Here is a 27,988-nt window from a genome sequence, read left to right on the forward strand (position 1 = left end):
CATGATCTCGCTCACTGCAACCTCCATCTCCTGGGTTTAAGTGATTCTGCTGCCTTAGCCTCCCAAGTAGCTGGGACTACAAGTGTGTGCCACAACACCTGGCTAATTTAATACAGTTGGGGGTTTGCCATGTTGGCCAGGCTGGTCTCAGACTCCTGACCCGCGTTGGCCTTCCAAAGTGCTGCGATTACAGGCATGAGCCACCGCACCCAGCCTAAATTCCACTTTTTAATAGAAGTTTTTATTGATGTTCCAACTTGAATTATGTCCCTTCTATTGCTCTGTTAGAGTCACTCTTATTCTTTTGTTGCACTTAACTATAAATTTATTATTTTTTTGTTTTTAAAAGAAATGTTTCTAACATAATAGAAGTTTTAGAGAATGATAGAACCAGCATCTATGTGTCCTTCACCTAGCTTTGTCAAATGTTAACATTTGTCTTATTTGTAACAGATCTTTTAATTTTTTTTTTTTTTTTTGAGACGGAGTCTCACTCTGTCTCCCAGGCTGGAGTGCAGCCACACGATCTTGACTCACTGCAACCTCTGTCTCCCAGGTTCAAGCAATTCTCTTGCCTCAGCCTCCCAAGTAGCTGGGACCACAGGCATGTGCCACCACGTCCAGCTAATTTTTTTGTATTTTTAATAGAGACAGGGTTTCACCATGTTGGTTAGGCTGGTCTCAAACTCCTGACCTCAAATGATCCGCCCGCCTTGGCCTCCCAAAGTGCTGAGATTACAGGCGTGAGCCACCCTGCCCGGCCAGATTTTTTTCTTATTAGTACAAAGACTACATTATAAATAGAGTTAATTCTGTGTGTGGCTTTCTCTTGTTTCCCCCTTTTTTTTTTTTTTTTTTTTTTTTGAGATGAGGTTTTGCTCTTGTCACCCAGGCTGGAGTGCAATGGCACGATCTCAGCTCACTGCAACCTCTTCCTCCTGGGTTCAAGTGATTCTCCTGCCTTAGCCTCCCGAGTAGCTGGGATTACAGGTGCCTGCCACCATGCCTGGCTAATTTTTGTATTTTTAGTAGAGATGGGGTTTCACCACGTTGGCCAGGCTGGTGTTCAACTCCTGACCTCAGGTGATCTGCCTGCCTCGGCCTCCGAAAGTGCTGGGTGGGATTACAGGCGTGAGCCACCACATCTGGCCAAGTTTAAAATTTTTAAATTAAAATATTCTCTGTCAGATTGCTGTAAAACTTTATAAATTCTTACTCTCAATTGCAATGTTTATCTTGTCAAGGAGCAATAGAATTCAGTTCCTGGCCTGCCCCTTTCCATGGACATACCTTGAGTAGCACTACTCTTGGGAATACATCTAGAAGTGTGCCATGGCGTGGGGCTTTCTTCAGCTTGAATATTGCCAAGCTGCTCTCCTCACGGCTGTGTCAATGTCAGCCCCACCAGTGGTGTATAACAGGACCCTCTGAATGTATATTCCCACCAACCCTTCTTACTGTCAATCTGGAATGGGGACTGGGAAATAGAAAAATAAATACTGATTTTAATCATTATTGGAGTGTAGATGTGTGTATAGAGGGTTGTGGGTAGGGTGAATATATTGGACATCTGTTTTTCTCTTCATTTACATCTAAGAGTCTGGATTATTACTTTTATAACTAGTAAATGGTACAGAATTTCACATTGGTGATTGTGCCAGGATAGTTTTTATATTTTGAGGCTGTTTAAGTGTCTCATGAATTGTAGTTCATAGGCATTGATGGTGGGGGTTGCTTTAGTAATTTTAGTTTATATGTATTTAATACAACGAGGCAAAGTTACTCCCTATGGGTGGTTAGCACTCTGAAGTGTAAATTTCATTGTCTTATGCAGTGAGATCTCACATTTTGGAGGTCATTGTATGTTGTAGACTGATAAGATGCAGATTTTGTTCTGACATGATATTTATTTTCTCATGCTCTTTACTGCGTCCTCTCTCTTCATCTTTTTTGTTTTTCTTTTCCTCCAGTGTTTCTTTTTCTGCACCCTGTTGGTATTTCACAGGATTTGCAATCATTTATGTTTATTTAACTACCATTTACAGCTGGAAGTGTTTGTTTCTGCTTTAGAAATAGCTTGATATTCTCTCTACTGATTTTTATAAACTGTTCAGTTATGGAGTCTATTTAAAATAGGCTAAGGAGGTTGCCACTCTTTAAAGTGAAAGTGTTAGAGGAAGCATTTTAAATGTACCTTACCATTGTAACATTTTTCTTACTCTTTTAGTTAGTTTCTTTTCTTTTCTTTTTTTTTTTTTTGAGACGGAGTTTCGCTCTCATTGCCCAGGGTAGAGTGCAGTGGTGCGATCTTGGCTCACTGCAACCTCCGCCTCCTGGGTTCAAGCGATTCTCCTGCCTCAGCCTCCCTAGTAGCTGGGATTACAGGCGCCCGCCAACATGCCCAGCTAATTTTTTGTATTTTTAGTAGAGACGGGGTTTCACTGTGTTGGCCAGGCTGGTCTTGAACTCCTGATCTCAGGTGATCCACCCACCTCAGCCTACCAAAGTGCTGGGATTACAAGTGTGAGCCACTGCGCCCGGTGTTAGTTTCTAAAATAAATATCACTCTAAAATTATTTTTCTTTTCTACTTTCAAACACTTTTATGGTGATATATTTCACATACCATACAATTCACCCATTTAAAGGGTAAAATTCAAGGGTTTTTAGTATTCACAACATTGTGGAATCACTGCCATGACCCAGGTTTGGAACATTTTTGTTTTTCCCAAAGCAGATCTGTGCCCATCAGTCGTCATTTCCCATCCCATCTCCCTCAACCCTAAACAACCATTAATCCACTTTCTGTCTTTTTTTTTTTTTTTTGAGGCAGAGTGTCACTCTGTCATCCAGGCTGGAGTTCAGTGGCTTGGCTCACTGCAAGCTCCGCCTCCTGGGTTCATGCCATTCTCCTGCCTCAGCCTCCCAAGTAGCTGGGACTACAGGCGCCCGCCACCACACCCGGCTAATTTTTTGTATTTTTAGTAGAGACGGGGTTTCACCGTGTTAGCCAGGATGGTCTCGATATCCTGACCTTGTGATCCGCCCGCCTCGGCCTCCCAAAGTGCTGGGATTACAGGCATTAGCCACCGTGCCCAGCCCACTTTCTGTCTTTATAGATTTGCCCATTCTGGATGTTTCATATAAATAGAATCATAGAGTATGTGTTCTTTGGCGACTTAACGTAATGTTTTCAAGATTTACCCATGTTTGTAGTGTGTATTGGTACTTTATTCCTTTTTATTGTTGAACAATATTCCATTGTATGGAGATCCCATTTTATTTATCCATTTATCACCTGGTAGATATTTCTATTTTTCTACTTTTGGCTATCATGAATACTGTTGCTATGAATATTTGTGTACAAGTTTTTGAGTGGGCAAATATTTTCATTTCTTTTGGATATATATTTAGGAGTGGAATTGTTGGGTCATACGGTATCTATGTTTTAGTTTTTGAGGAACTGTCAAAACAGTTTTCTAAAGTGAATAGGCCATCTTACATTGCTACCACTAGTGTATGCAGGTTCCCAGCTTCTCCACATCCTTGCTAACCCCAAATAAAAAGCAAGAAATTAAAACATAACAACATAAACAATCACCTTCAAAAAAAAGGAAAAGGAGACAGGGTTTCGTCATCTTGACCAGGCTGGTCTCAAACTCCTGGGCTCAAGAGATCCACCCGCCTATCTCTCCCAAAGTGTTGGGATTACAGGTGTGAGCCACTGCACCTGGCCTGCCTTTCTGGACTACTGTAGCTTTGTAGTAAGTTTTTTTTGTTTGTTTTTGAGACAGAGTCTTGCTGTGCTGCCCAGGCTGGATTGCCGTGGTGCCATCTTGGCTCACTGGAACCTCCACCTCCTGGACTCAAGCAGTTCTCGTGCCTCAGCCTCCCAAGTAGCTGGGATCACAGGCATGCGCCACCACGCCTGGCTAATTTTTTGTAATTTTAGTAGAGACGGGGTTTTACCATGTTGGCCAGGCTGGTCTTGAACTCCCAGCCTCAAGTTGATCTGCCTGCCTTGGCCTCCCAAAGTGCTGGGGTTACAGGAGTGAGCCACCACGCCTGGCCTGTAATAAGTTTTGAAATCATAACTTTGTTCTTCTTTTTTTAATATTGATTTGGCTATTCTGGGTTTCTTGCATTTGCTTATGAATTTTAAGATAAGCCTGTTCATTTCTGCAAACAAGAAAAAAGCAGTTGAAATTTTAATAGGAGTTGTATTGAATCTCTAAATTAACTTGATGAATATCGTCATCATGGTTTTTGTTCTCTGTTCTGTTAATATGATATATTACTCTGACTTTAAAAATATTGAATCTATCTTGTGTTTCTGGGATAGGTCCTACTTGTGTATAATCTTTTTTGTTTGGAGACGGAGTCTCGCTCTGTCGCCCAGGGTGGAGTGCAGTGGCACGATCTCAGCTCACTGCAACCTCTGCCTCCCAGATGGAAACAATTATCCTGCCTCAACCTCCCGAGTGGGTGGGACTACAGGTGCACACCACCACGCTAAATATATTATTATATATTTATAAATACAAATATTGTATTTTAGTAGAGACAGGGTTTCACCGTGTTGCCCAGGCTGTTCTTGAACTCCTGAACTCAGGCAATCTGCCCGCCTCGGCCTCCCAAAGTGCTAGGATTACAGGCGTGAGCCACCATGCCCAGCCTGTATATAGTCTTATATGTTGCTTGAGGTCAGCTGTAGATGACAGCTTATGGCCTTCTCAGCTCTTTCATAAGCCTGTGCACAGCCCTACACATGTGTGTGGTCTTCTAGATTCCCAGGCCTGTTTGGAGACACCTCATTTCCCAGCTTGTCTGCTTAAGTATTTTGGTTACCTTCCTGCTTTTTTTTTTGGTGACAGAGTCTCGGTCTGTCGCCCAGGCTGGAGTGCAATGGCACGGTCTCGGCTCACTGCAGCCTCTACCTCCCAGGTTCAAGTGATTCTCCTGCCTCAGCCTCCCAAGTAACTGGGAGTACAGGCACGTGCCACCACACCTGGCTAATTTTTGTATTTTTAGTAGAGGCGGGGTTTCACTATCTATGTTGGCCATGCTGTTCTCAAACTCCTGACCTTGTGATCTGCCCACCTTGGCCTCCCAAAACGTTGGGATTATAGGCGTGAGCCACCGCATCCGGCCCACCTTCCTGTTTGACTCAACTTTTTTTGACAAATGCCCAAGGTAGGAGGTGAGTGAAGATCTGTGAGCTGTGAGGTCAGATAAAGGAAAGCTCTCTGTGAGTGGAGTTTTCCAGGGAACTGCAGGACAGGTCAAATGCTGACAGTTAACTGGGAATGGGCTTGCAAGGAGCTCCATCCCCATTTTGTTGCTCTTTCACAGAAGATTAATTTGGGTCGGGTGCTGTGGTTCATGCCTGTAATCCCAATGCTTTGGGAGGCTGAGGCAGGTAGATCACTTGAGCTCAGGAGTTCGAGATCAGTCTGGGCAACATGGTGAAACCCTGTCTCTACGAAAAATAGAAAAATTAGCCTGGCGTGGTGGCGGGTGCCTGTAATCCCAGCTACTTGGGAGGCTGAGGCAGGAGAATTGCTTGAACCTGGGAGGCGGAAGTTGTAGTCAGCCAGGATTGCGCCACTGTACTCCAGCCTGGGTGACAAAGTGAGACTCTGTCTCACAAAAAAAAAAAAATGATAATTAGGAATAGTGCATAGAATACATTGGAAAGAAAGAAGAGATCAGGTTAGTAGCTTTCGTCTAAATCTCAGTGTGAGATAATTCCCCAGATTTTGGGCGGTAGCATTGGAAATGGAGAGGAACCTTTTGACCTTACTCCATTAAGAAAGAATTGGTAAATTTATTTACAAAGTAGTTATTTGATATAACATTTATTTCTGATGACCAAAGTTCACTATATGTTTTATATCTTTATATTTTCCCAAAATATTAAACTAATTATGATAAAATATACTAATTATGGTATTAGTAATTTCATAGTGTATGTTTTGTGAAAATAGAGGCAAGCTATGAATTTTCAAAATCATTCTTATTAAAATATGCGCCGTAGTACTTTAAACTTGCTAGTTAACTGTACTCTTTCTTCCCCTTTCAGGTAGATGCCCGGAGCATACCAGTGTTAGCAAAATGGCAAAATTCATATAGCATTAAAGTTGTACTTCAAGAGCTAAGACGTCTAATGATGTCCAAAGAAAATATGAAGCTTCCACAGCCACCAGAAGGACAAACATACAACAATTAATTTTAGTGGATCTCAAACTTGTCTTAAATCAACAACCTTCTACTCATGTTAATGTCTTGATTAAATATCACAATGCAAAATACCCACACATTAAGTAAAAGAATTCCAGCTGGTAAACATGACCTGGACATTTGTAAGAATATATTTAATATATGTACACCCATTATGTTTTCAGGTAACAGGAGGAAAAATGCAGCACAATTTTTTTTCTCTTGAAAGCCACTGTCATTTAAACATAAACCTGGAGTACTCGAAATAGAATTCAGGTTTACAAGATGAAAGCGTGTGGAGAAGTGTCAGATGGCAGTGGAAGCATGTGTGTTTCTAAAAAGTAAAAATCTCAAGAAAGAAAACAGAAATGGCATGCTTTACCCATCTTGCTTAGTGAAAGAGAGCTGCAGTTGAAATTGTTTAAAAAGTAGCAGGTACAACGAATATTGTCACCGATGTGTTAATTTTTGAAGCAATGTGGGTGCTGACTACTAGTAGTATCAAAAATATGTTCAGGATTGTTTTGATACCTGTATTTATAATAAAAAATGTTGGGGGGAGTTGATGAATTCCTGTTAAAAGCTGTTCTTGTGTGTTACATGTAACAGACATGGTAAATATTTGTTTACAGTCTTTGTTTAACAAACCATGCATTTAAGTTTAAGTGAAGTCAACAAAAAGGAAATAGGTGTATGGATATGTGATTTTGAGATTAAAGTTAGTCTTAAAATGTAAATAAAATGTGGAATGTGTCCTCAGAGACTGTGCCATTTCTATTATGTTGATGTAGTATATGTACAGTACCTTGCCAGGGAAGCAAAAATTGGAATTATTGTAGCTTTTCATGTATACACACTTTTATTTACCCTATTTTGTGTACTTCTTGTGAATTATAATTTGCAGACTATTTCAGAAAAGAAATTATCTAGTTTAATTTCTTCTTTGGACAAGGAGGAGTCCTAGGTATTATATTTTGAGTTTGATTTCACCAGAAATAATAATATTAAAAAGATCTTTGCATTCTGGCAGTTCTTTTAGGATTATAGGTTTTAAATTATCCAAATATGTATCCCATTTTTAAAGCATAATATCTTTTTTAGTTGTTTTTCTGTGAAGCTTTTGGTTAATAAATAGGGTCAACTAATTGGAGACTTTTCTCTTCCCGTTAGGGCTTTTAATACTAACAAGGATAACTTTATTCATTCCACGTATTCTCTAACAAATATGAACTCTGAAATTGAAAATTCATTTATGTTCTGCTTTCACCAAAGTGACGTGAGGCTTTAGGTCACTGTTTCACTTCAAAGTACTGGATACAAAGCTTTGTTGAAAATGCTTTTTGATGAATTCACTGAAGAATATAGAAAGGTGGTCAGGTAAAGTCTCCTTTTATTTTGTCAAGCTTAATAATTTGTGTCATACTTTACCCTGGTATATATAGGCAAACCAAAACCTTATCAAATATTAAATTAGATGTTTAAACTTTGCTTATAAAGTATTGGCCACGTGGTGGCTCACGCCTCTAATCCCAGCACTTTGGGAGGCTGAGACGGGCAGATCACTTGAGGTCAGGAGCTTGAGACCAGCCTGGCCAACATGATGGAACCCCGTCTCTACTAAAAATACAAAAAATTAGCCAGGTGTGGTGGTGGGCACTTGTAGTCCCAGCTACTCGGGAGGCTGGGCAGGAGAATTGCTTGAAACTGGCAGACAGAGGTTGCAGTGAGCCGAGATCACACCACTGCTTCAGCCTGGGCAACAGAGCAAGACTCCATCTCAAAAAGAAAAAAAAAAAAAAAATTAATAATTGACCTTGGCTGTATATTAAAATAGTTACTTTTATAGTAGAGCACATTTCTCAAACGTGCCCTGAAAGGCTTTTATCAAGCTCATATAAAGTTAAAGCTTTGAGCTACCTTTTCTTGGCCAATAAAGTCACTGACAGTTTATGTAAACATTAATTTCAACATGGCTGTTCCATTTTACTTATCAAAAATGTTTAAAATGCTTTAAGATGACACATAGAGAACATACACATACATACAAATTAGTGCATTTGTAATTTGTTAAATTTGAAATGAACTATTACCTTGAAATATAGTCTTTAGAAATTTGTAATGGTTAAAGAAGATTAAATTGAATGAAACTGTAGTCTAATGGTAACTGATGATCTGAATCCGTCTCTCTGATAACCTCCTTTCCATTTTGAAAATGTGTCTTATTATACATGGAAGCTAGTAACTACGTGAATGCTGTTGGCAGGATGAGGGTCTGGGTACCTCAGTCTCTTGTCCTCTTTCCTTCCCCCAAATCCACCATTGTGAAGTTGCCAACCCCCTGCCCCTTCCCCTGCCAAGTACATATTGTCAGAGTCAGCCCTATAATGTTCATTTCCCATCTTGTTTGTGGGATTATGGATCTCTGCAGAAATCTGCATGCCAATTAACCCATTTCTAAAGCAGAATCCATTTTGCATGTCACAATCAAGATGTACTTGGCAATCTAAGACACTGGGAGACTGTAAGAGGAATTAATATAGAAAAGCTCTTAATTATAATAACATTTGGAAGAAATTTTTCCTTTGTTTTGTAAAGTGGCTAAGGTTGTAGGAGTGTGTGGTATTTATTACCTTTTAAATGAACTGTAAAATTGCCTTAGAAATTTGTTTAAAAGGCTAGCAAGTGATACCCTTGAGGATGATCATATATTAATAAAGATTACCAAAAGAAACTTCTTGTCCTGTTAGGTCAGTGTTATGATTTAATGGTTTTAATTACTTAACCAATTTTAAGAATCGATAATTTTTAAAAATATTTTTTTCTACCATTCTAAAGTAATGTCTTTTGTTGTGGGTTTATGTGTAACTGCGGGATTTTGGAACATAAACATTTTGAAGGATAGTCAATGGTATTTAGTCTTGGATATAAAAATAGAGAAAATTTGTAGCTTTATGTTATTAAAATAATTTATCACACTTAGAGTGATTTGAGGTTTTCGCAGAGTAGATTTGTTTGACTCATGGTTTATTAGTCTGGATTACTTAAGAAGAGTATGTTGATTTTAATGTTAATTCCCACTAAATATATAATATTGATAAATACGTGTGAAATTAATATTGTTTTGAAAATGTAGAGGACACAGCTGGGAATTATGAATGCTTTTTTCTTAATAGATTTGGTGTGTGTGGCTTTGGACGGTTCTGCTGATGCATCATGGAAAGACAGCAGGGAACTGTAGCCTGCCATCAAAACTGTATCAACTCTTTTAATGAGCATGTAACTGTATTAGGTACCTTTTGAAGAATATAAGTACTGATGATAAAGTCTAGTATGCATAATAGGATTTTGGAGGCATTTCAGGAATTTTCCTTTATAGTATGCTTTTTAGGCATCTGTATGTGTAATGTCATGGTATCATTTATTGCTGGGATGGATCAAAAAGCACTGCTTTAACTTTTCTGATAAGTATCAAAATGATTTTCCAGTACCAACTTGACTGGCTTTTAATTATTGTCACACACACACACAAAATTCAACTCCTCAAGGTTTCGGAAAATTGTGTATTTTTTTGTATACAAGATAAAAGTGTCATAAAAAGGAATGGATGAATTGTTGATAGGAACATTAGCAGTTAATTTTTACCTGATACTGAGTTTACTGTAAAATAGGAAATGCATAGGAAGGAATACCTCTTAAATAATATGCCTTATAGAATGATGCAATCTTACCATAGTTCATACTGAAAATGTTGTTTATTTAAAAGTATTGTGGAGTGTTGAAAATAAAGATACACAATAAGTATTTTCTGAAGAGAAAATTAATGAAGGTATTTAATGATATAGGAAATAAGTGACAAGTTAAAGTCCATTTTGTCGCAATAAAGGAGTTGTGCAAACTCAAGGAGTGAGTTACATGATTGAAAAAAATCATTGGCTATGAGGAGGTTGCTATGGTGTTTATATCCTTAGTAGGATCTTTTCATCTAAAAAATTCCTAAGAATCTGCTCCATCTCATGTTTAAAATTTAAAAAGAATTTTTTTTCTTTTTAAGAGACAGGGTCTCGCACTTTCACCCAGGCTGGAGTGCATTGGTGCAATCACGATTTACTTTACCCTTGGCTATCCTGGGCTCCAGTGATCGTCCCGCCTCAGCTTCCTGAGTAGCTGGGACTACAGGTGCACGCCAGCATGTCTGTTTTTTTTGTTGTTGTTGTTGTTTTGGTTTTTGTTTTCGGTAGAGACCAGGTCTCACTATGTTGTATAGGCTGGTCTGAAACTCTTGGCCTCAAGTGATCTTCCTGCCTTAGCCTTCCAAATGCTGGGATAACAGGCATGAGCCACCACCCTTGGCTGGCATCTCATATTTCTGTGTAGTCTATAAGACCATCTCAAAAGTTTTTGCTTCAGGTTAATTTGTGAAATAAATGATAAAGGCTGATAGATCTTGTTTTCTTATAGAGATTCCAGGAATTATCCTTTCCCCAGTGTTTAACTGACCAAATACCATGTAAGTGTTGTGCAGTGATCCATTTGCTGCCAAATATATAGACTCAACATGTGAATTCTTCTATCTTGTCATTGTCAATAGTGAGCAGCTACTTTACCTAGAATTTTGGCAGTTAAAAGATTATACAAAAGCAGAGTTGTTATTCTTAGATGGCACTAAGAAACCAATAGTAAAAAGAAACCTGTGGTCAATAGAAAAGCAAATTGTTGATCTTATCCATAGTGAATACTTTGCATTGCTTGTTGAGTACAGTAGTTGAGTAATGAAAGAAAAACATTGTTCAAAGATTACAAGGAGGCTTTTTTTTTTTTTTTTTTAAACAAGCAGTCCTCCTGCCTCAGCCTCCCGAGCAGCTAAACCACAGGCACACACCACCACACTCGGCTAATTTTTGTAGAGACGGTCTCGCTATGTTGTCCAGGCTGGTGTCAAACTCCTGGCCTCAAGCCATCCTCCTGCCTTGGCCTCCCAAAGTGCTGGGATTACAGGCATGAGTCACCTTGCCCAGCTCAGTTTTTTTTTTTCCTTTCAATAATAGATTACAAGGTAATATTGAAAATTCACATTATCATGAAATGAGATTTTAACAGGACATCCTCATATTAAAATGTAGTAAAATTAGTTTTAATACTGAATGTCCTGTTTTTTCATTTAAAGACTTTCATCCATTTATAATTAATAAACATGATACTTGATACTTGCTAATGCTTTATTACATTTGATAGCCCTTGAAGTTTATCAGCCTTTAACTTGAAGAACAGATTTTTTCCACAGTTGATAATTGATAAAGATAAATATATTGTTTCATTCTTTATCAAGCCACATTAGCCACTTAAGTAATGGTGGTCAAATGTTCCAATTACATCCATTATTATAAATTATCTTTTTGTAGCTATAATGTAAAAAAACTGGGTAATTGCAATGATTATTCAGACAAATTTAAAGTGGGTGATGGGTACGTTTTCAGTTATCCGCGTACTCAAGTGAAAATAATTGGGTTCACAGGAAGAGTAAATTAATTGCATCGGTTTTTAAATTTTAGTAACATATGGATCCCTTTGAGAAGGAAAATTCTTGTGGACTTAGTATTGTCTTGAATTATTTTTGTTAAACTATTGTTTAGTGCATACATTGTTTGAACTTAGGCTCTTAGATCTTTTTTTTTCTTACCTGTAACAAAACTGCAAGATCTTTTAAAATTATAAAGTGGGCCCGGCAGAGTGGCTCACACCTGTAATCCCAGCACTTTGGAAGGCTGAGGCAGCCAGATCACCTGAGATCAGGAGTTCGAAACCAGCCTGGCTAACACGGTGAAATCCCGTCTCTACTAAAAATACAAAAATTAGCTGGGCATGGAGGTGCGTGCCTGTGGTCCCAGCTACTTGGGAGGCTGAGGCATTAGAATCGCTTGAACCTGGGAGGCAGAGGTTGCAGTGAGCTGAGATCGTGCCACTGCATTCCAGCCTGGGTGACAGAGGAAGACACCATCTCAAAAAAAAAAAAAAAGCTTTATTGCTAAAAACTAGGTAATTTTTTATGAAATGAAAACTTTATTGAGTTTTGTTTATCAAACATGTTGGCATCCTTGTTATTAAACCCTCCGCATGTTAAGTCCTTATAAAAGGCTACTTACTTGGTACTTGTACGTAGATGATAATATTGAGTTCATAGGTAAATATATGTACATTATTGTCAACTTTTGGTTACAGAGATGATGATCAAGTCTGCCGGTCCCTCATCTGGCACCTCCTATCTGGTAGAGTGTAACTACCCATTAGCATAATGTTCTAAGCGGAACTGCACAGTAATATGGATAAGTGAAGCCATTGGCATGATATTCTAAACCGAACTGGATAGTAATATTGTGAAATGAAGCCATTAGCATAATGTTGTAAGCTTAACTGGATAGTCATATGGATAAATGAAGCAATTATCACAATGTTCTAAGCTGTACTGGATAGTAATATGGATAAATGAAGCCGTTAGCATGATGTTCTAAGCCGAACTGGATAGTACTATTGATAAATGAAGAGCAGGCCAGAGGAATCTACTGCAAATCCTAGGGAAAACACCTGTTTTGCCCTCTGCCCTGTGACTGTGGGCAGTTAGCCCCGTAACCTTCAGTTTATTCTGTAAAGGTTGTGCTTGCCTCTGAGTTGTCATTTAATAACATGAATGGGTTTAATCACAGTCGGATGCAGAGTGATTGATCAATAAATGGTAGCATTTCTTAATGTTATTACTCTAAGAACGCTTAGTCTATGTTAAGATTTGCATTTGTGGCTGGGCATGGTGGCTCACGCCTGTAATCCCAGCACTTTGGGAGGCTGAGGCAGGTGGATCACAAGGTATAGAGATTGAGACCATCCTGGACAACATGGTAAAATCCCATCTCTACTAAAAATACAAAAATTAGCTGGGCATGGTGGCGTGTGCCTGTAGTCCCAGCTACTCGGGAGGCTGAGGTTGCAGTGAGCCGAGATCGTGCCACTGTACTCCAGCTTGGCAACAGAGCGAGACTCCATCTCAAATAATAATAATAATAAAATAAAATATGCATTTGCATCAAGCCTGTACTTCTATGTAAAGAATGGGATAGTTTTTTAAAAGAGGTCATATGGGATGCCATTAAGGCATTTGTGGATTCTGAATTAAGTTAATTTCTGCCCATGGTCAAAGGTGAACAGATATGCTTTTGGATGTTCATGATTCTTGATGCCCCTACACTGCTGAGAGGATGCCCCCCCACATCTTGCCACAGAGGCCCTGATGGATGCATCTCAGGTTGGGCACAATTGCTTTGGTACCAGCAGCAGGCCATTAAGATGAGGTCCATTGGAAAGAGGTAACTTACTGGTAATGGTAACCCAGGTTCACAAAGCTTGGGCTGAAAAGCCCATGGTTTAACTACATTATAATAGAAAACTCGATTCTTCATATATGCAACCTATGTAAAGTAACATGATTAATTAGAAAAGGGAGATTACATTTTAAGCTTATCTTTTCCACTAGTCACTTGTGAATGTAATCACAGTGAAGTCATATGACTTGTGAAAGAAAGTCGATTTCTACTTTTAATAAGCATCAGTGGTTGGTGCTTCCAGCAAATCTTGAGACTAGGGCTTTTGTCTTATTAATCCTTGCCTTTGGGCAGGCATTGTTAGATGCTGAAGATATATAGCCTCTTTTCTCACATGTACAATGTGGTGGAACTTAGAGATAGGCTGTTTATTTATTTATTTATTTAAGATGGAGTATTGCTGTGTCACTCAAGACTAGAGTGCAGTGGCACCATGTAACCTCTCCCTCCGGGGTTCGAGCGATTCTCGTGTCTCAGCCTCCTGAGTAGCTGAGACTACAGGCGTGCCCCATCACGCCCAGCTAATTTTGTGTATTTTTAATCGAGATGGAGTTTTGCCTTGTTGCCCAAGCTGGTCTGGAACTGCTGGGCTCAAGTCAGTCTCCCTTCTCGGTCTCCCAAAGAGCTGGGATTACAGGTGTGAACCACCATGCCCAGGCAGGACTAAATTTCTGAGGTTGTTGAAAAGGGCTGCAAGTGTTATTAATAGCTTCCTTTTAAGGAGAATATAAACTATACCTAAATATAAAGAGTTTGCTCCTCTTCCTGGTGTTTGGTAACTGTATTCATTAAAGAGATAAGCTGGGGCGGGCGCGGTGGCTCACGCCTGTAATCTCAGCACTTTGGGAGGCCGAGGCAGGCGGATCACTAGGTCAGGAGATCGAGACCATCCTGGCTAACATGGTGAAACCCTGTCTCTACTAAAAAAATTGAAAAAAATTAGCCAGGCGTAGTGGTGGGCACCTGTAGTCCCAGCTACTCAGGAGGCTGAAGCAGGAGAATGGTGTGAACCCGGGAGGGGGAGCTTTCAGTGAGCCAAGATTGCGCCACTGCACTCCAGCCCGGGCGAGAGTGAGACTCCGTCTCAGAAAAAAAAAAAAAGTTAAGCCGGGCGCGGTGGCTCACGCCTGTAATCCTAGCACTTTGGGAGGCCAAGGCAGGTGGATTGCCTGAGCTCAGGAGTTTGAGACCAGTCTAGGCAACATGGTGCAACGCCATCTCTACTGAAATACAAAAAATTAGCTGGGCATGGCGGTGTGTGCCTGTAATCCCAGCTACTTGGGAGGCTGAGACAGGAGAATCGCTTGAACCTGGGAGGCGGAGGTTGCAGTGAGCCAAGATTGCGCTGCTGCACCCCAGCCTGGGCGACAGAGCAAGACTCCATCTCAAAAAAAAAAAAGTTATATTGTTGGCTGGGTACAGTGGCTCAGGCCTATACAATCCCAGAACTTTGAGAGGCCGAGGTGGGTGGGTCACTTGAGCCCAGGAGTTTGAGACCAGCCTGGGCAACATGGTGAAACCCTGTCTTTACACAAAATACAAAAATAGCTGGGCATGTCCTAGCTACTTGGGAAGCTGGGGTGGGAGGATCACTTGAGCCCAGGAGGTCAACAAGGCTGCAGTGAGCTGTGATCACACAACTGGACTCCAGACTGGGTGACAAAGACCCTGTCTCAAGAAAAAAAATTTTTTTTTTAAACTTTTAGGTTTGGGGGTACATGTGATGGTTTGTTACATAGGTAAACATGTCATGGGGTTTTGTTGTACATATTATTTCATCACCCGGGTATTAAGCCTGGCACCTAATAGTTATCTTTTCTGCTCCTCTCCCTCCTCCCACCTCTAGACCCCAGTGTCTGTTGTTTCCTTCTTTGTGTTCACAAGTTCTTATTTAGCCCCAATTTATACGTGAGAACGTGATATTTGGTATTCTATTCCTGTTAGTTTGCTAAGAATGATAGCCTTCAGCTCCATTTATGCTCCTGCAAAAGACATGATCTTGTCTTTTTTTATGGTTGCATAGTATTCTACGGTATATACGTACCACATTTTCTTTTATCCAGTCTGTCATTGATGGGCATTTAGGTTGATTCCATGTCTTTGCTATTGCGAACAGTGCTGCAATGAACATATGCATGCGTCTTTATGGTAGAATGTTTTATATTCCTCTGGGTATATACCCAGTAATGGGATTGCTGGGTCAAATGGCAGTTTTGCTTTTACCTCTTTGAGGAATCGCCATAGTGCTTTTTACAATGGTTGAACTAATTCACACTCACACCAACAGTGTGTAAGTGTTCCCCTTGCTCCACAACCTCGCCAGCATCTGTTGCTTTTTGGCTTTTTACTAATAGCCATTCTGACTGGTGTGAAATGGTATCTCATTGTGGTTTTGATTTGCATTTCTCTAATGATCAGTGATATCGAGCTTTACCTCTTAGACTCTGGACAGCCCACACATTCTCGGGAATAGTTTAGTCTTGACAAAATGGAAACTGGAGTAGTCAATTTCTTAGACACCTTTGGTGCCAACTTCTCAGTCATTTAATCTACGTGTGTGGTGTGTGTGTGTGTTTTGAGACAGGGTCTTGCTTTGTCACTCAGGCTGGAGTGCAGTGGCAGTATCTCAACTCACTGCAACCTCTGCCACCTGGGCTCAAGTGATCCTCCCACCACGCTTCCCGAATAGCTGTGACTACAGGCATGGGCCACCACGACCAGCTAATTTTTGCATTTTTTGTAGAGACAGCGTTTCGGTATGTTGCCCAGGCTGGTCTCGAACTCCTGAGCTCAAATCATCACCTGCCTTGGGCTCCTAAAGTGCTGGGATAACAGGCATGAGCCACTGTACCCGGATAATTTTTGCATTTCTTGTAGAGATGGGGTCTTGCCATGTTGCTCAGGTTGGTCTTGTACTCCTGAGCTCAAGTGATCTGCCTTTCTTGGCCTCCCAAAGTCCTGGGATTACTGGCATGAGCCATTGTGCCCAGCTAAGTTTTGCAGTTTTTGTGGAGATGGGGTCTTGCCATGTTGCCCAGTTTGGTCTTGAACTCCCGAGCTCAAGTGATCCTCCTTTCTTGGCCTCCCAAAGTGCTGGGTATAAGGCATGAGCCACTGTGCCTGGCCTACACTGTGTGTTCTAAAAGCATAGAATGCTTTATGGTGTATGGAACCTTGCTGGTCCTGTGGGAGGCACACAGAATGATAGTTTTATTCACATGTAGTGTACAGTCTGTCTTTTGAAAGGACATCATTTTGGTATACACCAGTGCTTCTCAGATTTTAATGGCATTTCTGAGGGTTTGTTAAAGTGCAGATGCTAATTCAGTAGGTCTATGGTGGGACCTGAGGTTCTGTTTCTTACAGGCTTCTCATGATGACCACTGGTTGGTAGACCACACTTTGAGGAGCAAAGGGCCTAATAAACAGTGGTTTGGGAGGAGGCTTAATGGAAGTGTGTCTGGCGGGCACCGTGGAGTAGGAAATGTAGACCATGTTTGGGGTGAATATACTCAAATTCTCTTTACAGAGGAGCAGGCACAATCTCACCACGGTGTCCTTCGCTGTTTTGGTTTTGTCTCCCTAACACCCTCCCCACTCACTTTTCATGGCCCTCTGCTGGAACTTCCTCTGGTGTTCTCTGGCCCCAGACTTTTGACTTGAGACCTTCTGACTCTCAGAGCCTGTGTATTTGGTATATCTGTGTGTGTGCAGGGATGGGCATAGAGGGCAATTTCACCACAAATATTTAAATTTTAACATTGCCACATCACGAAAATCAGTTTCCTTTTAGATGTTCCCATCTGGGCTGTGTGTACAATAATCTTTATGATGTCTCCGGCACATCCCCTTGCTGAGCTTGGGCACCTTGTAGATGATCTGTGGGTGTGCACCTGCAGCACTGAGTCTTCTAGGCTGTCTTTGCAGGGCCCTTCACCTGGTGGGCATTTCCTGATGCCACCTCACAGATTCTAACCTTCATCTCGGAGGACACTTGCCCTTTCCCCAGGCCTGAGAAGCTCCTCCTCCTCATCCCTGTTCCAGGCACATGACTGCTTCCTTTTGCAGAACGAATGAAATTTATTTCAGGGAAAAACATAGTAGTAGGTTTTATATCCCAAAAATGTCCTTCTATCTGTTAAGGCCAAGTTTAAATGTTACCTTTTCAACTAAAAATTGCAGGTCATGCTTATTTGTCTCTCCCTCAAGCTGTATTGACAAAGGGAAATAATGAGATGGAAGTCACAAAGTGCTTGTTGTGGTGTGTGTGCTGTGCTCGCCAGCATCAGCCACCCTGCCTGCTGCTGGCAGAGCACCTGGGTGTGAGGGTCAGGGCAGGTAGAAACAAGCGGTGGGGTGAGGTAGAAATGCCAGTGTACAGTGGAAGAGCGCGGCCTCTTGCTCAGGTCTCATCTCAGCACGACAGAACTGTGGAGGGGCTTTAACTCAGTATACACTCCTGAAACATTTTTAAATGACCAGGGTCAATAGATATATGACAGATAGATACAAATAGATACATAGTAGATATTTGTCAATTTGTGAGGTAGAAAGCCTTGTAATGTGTTCCAAGCACTACAAACATGTTTCTGAGATTATGTTGTTATTTATCTAAGGCCTCTGTTAGCACTTTTGGTTGAATATGACTCTTCTCTAATTTTGAGATAATTTCTTTTTTTTTTCTGAGACGGAGTTTCACTCTTGTTGCCCAGGCTGGAGTGCAATGGCGTGATCTCAGCTCACTGCAACCTCCACCTCCCGGGTTCAAGCAATTCTCACGCCTCAGCCTCCCAAGTAGCTGGGATTATAGGCATGCGCCATCACGCCTGGCTAATTTTCTTTCTTTTCTTTCTTTCTTTCTCTCTCTCTTTCTTTCTCTTTCTCTCTCTCTCTCTCTCTCCCCTTTCTTTCTTTTTTTTTTTAGACAAAGTCTTGCTCTTGTCCCCCAGGCTGGAGTGCAATGGCGCAATCTTGGCTCACTGCAACCTCTGCCTCTCGGCTTCAAGCGATTCTCCTGCCTCAGCCTCTGGAGTAGCTGGGATTACAGGTGCCTGCCACCACGCCCAGCTAATTTTTGTATTTTTAGTAGAGACGGGGTTTCACCATGTTGGCCAGGCTGGTCTCCAACTCCTGACCTCAGGTGATCTGCCTGCCTTGGCCTCCCAAAGTGCTGGGATTACAGGCGTGAGCCACTGTGCCTGGCCTGTATGATATATCATTGTTATTATATAGTCATCCTACAGTCATATAGAGCACTGGAACTCATGCCTCCTATCTAGCTGTAATTTTTATATCCATGAGTAAATCTATCCCTATACTCTCCCTCCCCCTAACTTCACCAGCTATTTCTTATTTTACAGAATTAACAACAACAACAACAACAAGAAAATCCTGTAAGCCAAGTGTAAGCTCCTTGGATAGCTATTAATTCTGCAGTCTACTTGGGTTCTCCCATGTTTTAATATTGAACAGAGCAACTGAGCCTGTAGCCTGTGTACTGTGGATGGCACACTTTCCCTAATCTATCCTTCAAATCACGGAGCAGTGACTACTCACAGGATCATTGTTGTTTCCAGGATCCTGCATCTGTTGAAACCTTGGATCTCTGTTCTGAATCTTGCCTCCTATGACTGCTACTCACTCCTTTCCCTCCCCACCCAATTGGACAGGACTCTGATCCCTTACTCCACTAATGAAAGCTGATATCCTGTAAGTGATACCAGCTTTTTGGGTTTGGCCAATTTTGCTGAAGACTTGTGCTAGTGGAGGAGGGTTGAAGCATAGTTTAACACAAGGACGTCAATATTTTAAAAAACTCATGGTTCTCTCCCAACCATGGGCTGGGAGAGGATAATGGAAACAACAAAACTACACTGGCCACAGTTTTACTAGGAACATCCTTCTGCCCATGGAAACCACACCCCAGAACCCAGCGACAGATACCCATATGTCTACCACACATAAAGCACTGTATTCTTGATTTAAAAGGCCACAGTGATAAAATGCATGCTTTCTTTTAGACATGAGTAAGAATTATGGCATCACACCAGGGCTCATCCTCTGGCCTGGCTTGTGAGGGATTGGGGGAAGCCTGTTAGACTGTCTGAGTTCAAATGCCATCCCTCCCACCAGCATTAGAGAAACCTGAGTCAGCTCACCCAAACCCAGGCTGAATCCCTGCTGGGCTCTGCCTCTGCATATCTACCTCCTTGCGATCTACCCTAGGGCTAGGTAGGGAGCTTTCCAAGATGCTACCTTGGAAATCACTTTTTTTTCCTTTAGGATGTAAAGAAACATTCTCAAGCTGAGTTTCAACTACTTCAAACTTCAGAGCTTTTGTATGTATATGAACACACAAAAGACCACACTGTGCCCAGCCATGCCTGGCTAATTTTCTATTTTAAGTAGAGATGGGGTTTCTCCACGTTAGGCTGGTCTCGAACTCCTGACCTCAGGTGATCTGCCTGCCTCAGCCTCCCAAAGTGCTTACAGGTGTCAGCCACTGCGCCCGGCCGAAATGCTTTCTTTTGAGACTATTTCTCATTGAATGGTGGTTCTAACTATTTGGTTACCACTGAGTTTCAAGATGTGTTCCCTGGGCCAGGAAGAAGTCAGCTACTTGTCAAGGATCAGCTATGTTATAGCTGGATCCTGCTAGAACCAAAGATGGGAATAGTTTCATTACGAGCAGCCTTTGTGTTGAAAATAATTTCATCACTGAGAAGTATGTTTTTGTCAACAGATGTACTGCTTTTTGGAATTGTTTTCTCTAGGCAAACAGTAAAGGTACAAATAATCCCCCACGATGACTCAGAACATTTTTTGTCAGCTCAGGTTCTAAATATTTATGTTGTAGCCTGGAATGAAATTTGTATGAGTTCTGTATAATTTGAAAAACATTTTGCAAAGCAGTGTGGGAGACACCCACTGTTGGCCTCTTTGCTTTCATCTGAGAGGTGGACATTGATTAGTGGCCCCTGAGGGCAGATGTGTGTGATATGGGAGAGAGGGGATGTTGTGGGCCATAATTCCCCATGTGAGGGTGAAAGCAGTCTGAGAGGACAAGCTGGCCCACAGAGACAGACGTGGAGTTGGACAGACGGGAAGGTGCTGTGACTCAGGGCTGGCTCCTGTGGTTTCTGAAGCCCAGCTCCATGCATGCCCTTTCCATGGTCACGTGAGCTATGAGTAGGTTTATGATTGTCTTGCTTTTCTGTCCTAATACAAGCTGTAGATGGAATCTGGAAGTATTGTTCATGGTGTAATTTATTCATGCTTCAGTCAGTCTTTATCAAGTGCTTACTGGGGCCCATGTATTGGCACATGCCCTGCTGGTTGGTGCGGCCCACCAGAAATATAGACCTTTCAGTCTCCAGGGTAACCATGTAGGGGCTAGACAGGTCCCCTTTGGATGTGTCAGATACACCCTGGACATGTGGAGGTAGAGAATGTAGGGGAAGCCAGTCCACCTTTGAGTTAAATTCTATGAAACACTGCCCAGTGGGCTTTTTTTTTTTTTTTTTTCTGAGACAGAGTTTGGCTCTTGTTGCCCAGGCTGGAGTGCAGTGGTGCGATCTTGGCTCACTGCAACCTCCGCCTCCGGGGTTCAAGCAATTCTCCTGCCTCAGCTTCCTGAGTAGCTGGGCTTATAGGCATGCAACACCTGGCTAATTTTGTATTTTTAGTAGAGACAGGGTTTGTCCATGTTGGTCAGGCTGGTCTCGAACTCCTGACCTCACATGATCTGCCTGCCTCGGCCTCCCAAAGTGTTGGGATTATAGATGTGAGCCACCGCACCCGGCCCCAGTGGGCTCTTTATTAGAGGGGGGTGACCAACATCCACATCAGACCTACTCTTCTAAGCATGAATGACTCGTGTGCCCAGGGTGGTCACTAGACTTGAAGTCATGTTGACCAGTGCTGGAATGTGGCCCTGCCATTCCATGAGGCCCACTCAGTTCCAACCTTGGTGGTGCTGAGCTTGGAGGACAGGAATGGCTGGGAGGTGAGGTTCTATCATGCCTCTATTTCCATGGGCTTTTCACTTCTATTTATTTTTTATCTGAAATATAAACTACATACCATAAAATGCACCATTTTAAAGTGTACAATTCAGTGTTTTTTGTTATAGCCACAAGGTTGTGTAACCATTACCACTAATTCCAGAACATTCCAGAATGATGGACATTTGGGCTGTTTGCACCTTTTGGCTATTATAAATAATATTGCTATACACGTTTGTGTACAAGTTTTTGTGTGGACGTTTCCATTTCTGTTGGGTAGGGGTGGAATTGCTGAGTCATACAGAAGCTATGTTTCACCATTTGAGGAACTGTTAGCATGTTTTCCAAGGTGGCTGTACCATTTTACATCCTCACCAGCAGTGGATGAGGGTTTCAATTTCTCCTTGTCCTCACCAACACTCGTTATTGCTCATCTTTTAAATTCTAGCTTTCCTGGTGAGTGTGAAGTGGTATTTCATTGTGTGTGTTTTTTGTTTTTTGTTTTTGTTTTTTTGAGATGGAGTCTCGCTCTGTTGCCCAGGCTGGAGTGCAGTGGCACGATCTCAGCTCACTGCAAGCTCCACCTCCTGGGTTTGTGCCATTCTCCTGCCTCAGCCTCCTGAGTAGCTGGGACTACATGCGCCCGCCACCATGTCCAGCTATTTTTTTTTGTATTTTTAGTAGAGACGGGGTTTCACAGTTTTTTTTTAATTACTAGTGCTGCTGAAGATCTTTTCATGTGCTTATTGGTTATTTGTGTATCTTTGGAGAAATCCTGTCCAACTCCTTTGCTCATTTGATTTTTTAAATTTAAATTTAAATTTTATTTTTTATTTTTTAAGATGGAGTCTCTCGCTCTGTCACTCAGGCTGGAGTGCAGTGGTGCAATCTCGATTTACTGCAACCTCTGCCTCCCGGGTTCAAGCTAGTCTCCTGCCTCAGCCTCCTGAGTAGCTGGGGTTACAGGTGTGCACCACCACACCTAGCTAATTTTTGTATTTTAGTAGAGACAGGGTTTCACCATGTTAGCCAGGCTGGTCTCAAACTCCTGACCTCAAGTGATCCACCCGCCTCAGCCTCCCAAAGTGCTGGGATTACAGGCGTGAGCCACCATGCCTGGCCTTTTTATTTTATTTTTTGAGATGGAGTTTCTGTCTTGTCACCCAGGCTGGAGTGCAATGGCACGATCTCGGCTCACCGCAACCTCCGCCTCCTGGGTTCAAGCGATTCTCCTGCCTTAGCCTCCAAGTAGCTGGGATTACAGGCATGTGCCACCACACCTGGCTAATTTTGTCTTTTTAGTAGAGATGGGGTTTCTCCATGTTGGTCAGGTTGGTCTTGAACTCCTGACCTCAGGTGATCTGCCCGCTTCGGCCTCCCAAAGTGCTGGGATTATAGGTGTGAGCCACCGTGCGCCTGGCCTTTTTTTTTTTTTTTTTTTTAGATGGAGTCTCGCTCTGTCATCCAGACTGGAGTGCAGTGGTACGATCTCGGTCGGCTTACTGCAACCTCTGCCTCCCGGGTTCAAGTGATTCTCCTGCCTCAGCCTCCCTAGTAGCTGGGATTACAGGCACGTGCTATCACGCCCAGCTAATTTTTGTATTTTTAGTAGAGATGGGGTTTCACCATGTTGGCCAGGCTGGTCTCAAACTCCTGACCTCAACTGATCCACCTGCCTCAGCCTCCCAAAGTGCTGGGATTACAGGTGTGAGCCACTGTGCCCAGCTGTTTTGTTCATTTTGAAATTTAGGTTATTTGTCATTTTTTTTTTTTTTTTTGAGATAGAGTCTCGCTCTGTTGCCCAGGCCGGAGTTCAGTGGCACGATCTCGGCTCCCTGCAAACTCTGCCTTCTGGGTTCAAGCAGTTCTCCTGCCTCAGCCTCCTGAGTAGCTGGGGCTATGGGCGTGTGCCACCACGCCTGGCTAATTTTTGTATTTTTAGTAGAGACAGGGTTTTGCCATATTGTCCAGTCTGGTCTCAAACTCTTGACCTCAGGTGATCCACCTGCCATGGCCTCCCAAAGTGCTGGGATTACAGGCATGAGCCACCGTGCCTGGCCCATTTTTTGTTGACTTGTAAGAGTTTTTCTATATGTATTCTGGATACTAGATCTTATCAAATATATAGCTTGTGAATATTTTTCCCATTCTGTGGATTGTCTCTTTACTTTCTTAATATTATCCTTCGATGCAAAAAATGTTTTTAATTCTGATGCAGCCCAATTTTTCTGTTTTTTTTTTTTTTTGTGACTTGTATTTTTGGGATCTTATCTAAGAAACTGTTGCCTAGTCCACGGTCACTGTAGAGGGTTCTCCAGAGAAACAGAACCAATAGATCAATTGATAGATAGAGATTTATTATGAAGACCTGGCTCACATGATTATGGAGGTAGAGAAGTATCACCATGTGCTGTCTGTAAGCTGGAGATGCAGGAAAGTCTGAGTTCAAAGACCTGAGAACTGGGAGAGCTGATGGTGTAAGTCTTAGTCCAAGGGCAGGTGAAGATTGGTGTCCCAGCTGAAACATCAGGTAGAAGGGAAAAGTTCTCCCGTCCTCCATTTTTTGTTCTGTTCAGGCCCAGTTTTATTTTTCAAGACGTTTTGGCTATTCTGGGTTCCTTGCATTTTTGTATAAATTTTAGGATCAGCTTGTCCATTTATGCCAAAAAAAAAAAAAGGCTGTTGAAGTTTTGATAGAGATTGCAATGAAGCTGTAGATCACTTTGGGGAGTATTGCCATCTTAATATTACATCTTCCAACACATGAACATGAGATGACTTTTCATTTACTTATATCTTCTTTAGTTTCTTTAACAATATTTTGTGGTTTTCAGCATATAAGTTTGCACTTCCATTTTAGTTTATCCCTACATATGTTACTCTTTTTGATGCTATCATACCTGGAACTGTTCTCCTAATTTGAATTTTGGATTATTGCTACAACTGGTTTTTGTATATTGGTCTTGTATCCTGCAATTTTGCTGAAATAGTTTATTAACTCTAATAGCTTTTCTGCATAAACTATTTAGGCTTTTCTATATCTAAGATCCTATTATTTGCAAATAGTTTTTCTCCTTTTCCAGTCTAAATACTTTTGATTTCTTTTTTTGTCTAATCGCTCTTCCATTATCTTTTTCCCCTAACTTTACAATTGGTTCATTGGGATATTAAATGCATTTTTGAGTTATGGTGGGTTGATCAGTACATAACACCATCGAAAATCCAGGAGTAGCTATATAAGGCAAAAAAGGTGTAACTAATGAAGGGATACTAAGTGACTTGAAAGAAACCAGTAGATGTTTACAATTGATGGGGAACCATAGGAGAGAGACTGGTACATAACAACAGTGAAATTGTGCTGAGAACTCTCAAGGATTTGACATGGAAACATACAGGAAGTAAGAAAGGGAAGGAGGGAAGAAAGTAAAGGAAGGAAAGGGGGAGGAGTAAGGAAGGGAGGAAGGGGAAGACGCTTGGTGGTACTAAAAGCAGAAACTTAATCAGTTTCTCAAATTTAAACATTTGAAATAGATAAAAAAGGAAATTTTGACATATTTCAACTACAGTGTGGACTTGAATGTCGAATAAAAGAAATATCTCAAAACAGAGCAAAAACGGAGATATTTTCATCATGACTAGAAATATGAGTCCTGAAGGAGAGTTCTTGGATAACTAAATGTGAAACATAAATATCAATTATCAATATCAATATCAATAAAAACAAAAAACACATGACAATCTCAATCGACACAAAAAGTGCATTTGAAAAAATACAACCCACTTCATAATATGAACACTTAAAAAACTGTAAACAGAGGGGAGCTTCCTTAACTTGATAAAGAACAGCTACACACACACACACACAAAACTTACAAAAAACCAATGTTTAATGGCAAAATACTGAATGCCTTCCCCTTCATATCATGAATAAGAAAGACAAAGATGTCCACTTTTGCTACTTCTATTCAAGATTGTACCAGAGTTTCTAGCCACGAAAATTAGGCAATAAAAGGCATCTAGATTAGAAAGGAAGAAGAAAAACAATCTCTATTCCCTGCAGACATTATCCTACATATAGAATATCTTAAGGAAACCATTAAAACAACTATTAGAACTAAGAAATGCGTCCAGCAAGGTTTCAGGATACAAGATCAATATACAAATATCAATTAAATTTCCACACAATAACAATGAATAGTCTGAAAATGAAATTTAACAATTCCATTTACAATAGCATCAAAAAGAATAAAATACTTGCAATAAGCCTGACCAAAAAATACAAAACGTATACCTTGAAAACTACAAAATATTGTTGAAATTATAGATGGCATAAATAAATGGAAAGACAAAAAAGTTCATGGATGGAAAGACTTCATATTGCTGGGATGATAATAATTCCCAAAGTGTTCTACACATTCTGATAGTGACAGGAGGCAGCCAAATGCCCAGGCAGATAGGGGCGAGTCCCCGGTGAAACCCCACCTCCAAGCTGAAGGCAGATTAAAGCCTGAAAGCCAAGCTACAAGTTAAATCTTTGGACTGGATTGAGAACCTGTCTTCCCATTTGGCATGCTTTCTCCTCTGATTGATCCCCACCCTTCACCTATTTTACGTATACCTAATCTTTCCTAATTGATTTTCTACACTGTCACGTCCACCTTGGAGTGGTGTCTTTGCTTTAACCTTTTTCGCATACTCACAAACCAATCAGCAAACACTTCCCATTCTGAATTCATAAAAAGCCCGGGGCCCAGCCACGCTGAGAAAAGAAAACCACCTGACTGCGAAGGTGGGGGACCCCCTTCCCCACCCTTCTGCATCCCCTCTCCACTGTGAGCTGTTCCATTGCTCAATAAAATTCTCTGCCTGTCCTTACCCTTCAACTGTCAGTGTATCCTCATTCTTCTTGGACACAGGACAAGAACTCAGGAGCCACCAAGCTGTAACACAGGTGGGCTGGGGCACCACCAGTGGCAGTCCCGGGGCGGAGTGAGGCCTGGGGTTGGGGGGGCATCACCGGCCAGAGGTCCCGACTGGCAAAGTTACTGAGATAATTCCTGTGTCAATTCCACATACTTCCCATCAAAAGCCTAGTTGGCAAGTTCGCAGAAATTGGTAAGCTGATCCTAAAATTCATACAGAAAATGCCAAGGACCCAGAATAACTAAAACAATCTTCAAATAAACAGAATTAGAAGACTCTTCCCTATGTTAAAGCATCCTGCAAGATACAATAATCATGACCATATGGTACTGGGATACAGACATAGAGATATAGATGAAGGGAATAAACAGAGCCCAGAAGTAAGCCATTACATTTGCAGTCCATTGATTTTCAGAGTGTGATGAGAAAACTCATTGTGGGTAGGAATCCTTTTTTTTTTCTTTTGAGATGCAGTCTCACTCTGTTGCCCAGGATGGAGTGCAGTGGTGTGATCTCAGCTCACTGCAACCTCCGCCTCCCGAGTTCAAGTGATTCTCCTGCCTCAGCCTCCCGAGTAGCTGGGATTACAGGTGGGCACCACCATGCCCAGCTGATTTTTGTATTTTTAGTAGAGACGGGGTTTGACCATGTTGGCCAGGCTGGTCTCAAACTCCTGACCTCTGAGGTGATCCGCCCGCCTTGGCCTCCCAAAATGCTGGGATTACAGGCGTGAGCCACCGTGGCTGGCCAGGAATCCTCTTCTTATCAAATGGTGCTGGCACAATAGGATACCCTCATACAAAAGAATAATGTTGGATACCTTTCTCAGACCACACACAAAAATTAACTCCAAGGTGACTATGGATCTAAATTTAAGAGCTAAAAAGATAAAATCTGGCCGGGTGCAGTGGCTCACACCTGTAATCCCAGCACTTTGAGAGGCTGAGGCAGGCGGATTACCTGAGGTCAGGAGTTCCAGACCAGGCCTGGCCAACATGGTGAAATCCCGTCTCTATTAAAAAAAATTCAAACATTAGCCGGGCGTGGTGGCATGTGCCTGTAATCTCATCTACTCGGAAGGCTGAGGCAGGAGAACTGCTTAAACCCCGGAGGCACAGGCTGCAGTGAGCCGAGATTGTGCCGCACTCCAGCCTGGGCAACAGAGCGAAACTCTGTCTCAAAAGAAAAATAAATAAATAAAGATAAAATCTTACAAAATAAAAAATAATAAAACAAAAAAAGATAAAATCTTAGAAGAAAATATCACTGCAGGTGAGATGAAGGCTTTTAAGATGTGGCATCAAAACCACAAGTGACAAAAGAAAATACAATAATTGTACTTTATAAAAAGCAAAACCTTTTGTGTTTCAAATGTGAAAAGACAACCACAAAATGGGTTAAAATATTTGCAGTCATATACCTGATAGGGAACTTGCATTTAGATTACAAAAAGAATTCTTACTACTCAATAAAAAGA

The 27,988-nt window shown here is 41.5% G+C and overlaps 1 protein-coding gene across 4 annotated transcripts in view; it reads left to right on the forward strand.

The window, feature by feature from the left end:
• Positions 1-8,949, forward strand: part of UBE2V2 (ubiquitin conjugating enzyme E2 V2) — a 64,611-nt gene extending 55,662 nt beyond the window's left edge. For 3 of the 4 annotated variants that reach the window (XM_024250614.3, XM_054560969.2, XM_054560968.2), the window contains one exon: positions 6,082-6,977. In XM_024250614.3, coding sequence (XP_024106382.1) covers positions 6,082-6,228 — 147 coding nt within the window. In that variant the 3' untranslated portion in view covers positions 6,229-6,977. 4 annotated transcript variants of the gene reach the window in all.
• The last annotated feature ends 19,039 nt before the right edge of the window (positions 8,950-27,988 follow it).

This window comes from Pongo abelii, chromosome 7, assembly GCF_028885655.2.
Source record: "Pongo abelii isolate AG06213 chromosome 7, NHGRI_mPonAbe1-v2.0_pri, whole genome shotgun sequence".
Lineage (NCBI taxonomy): Eukaryota > Metazoa > Chordata > Mammalia > Primates > Hominidae > Pongo > Pongo abelii.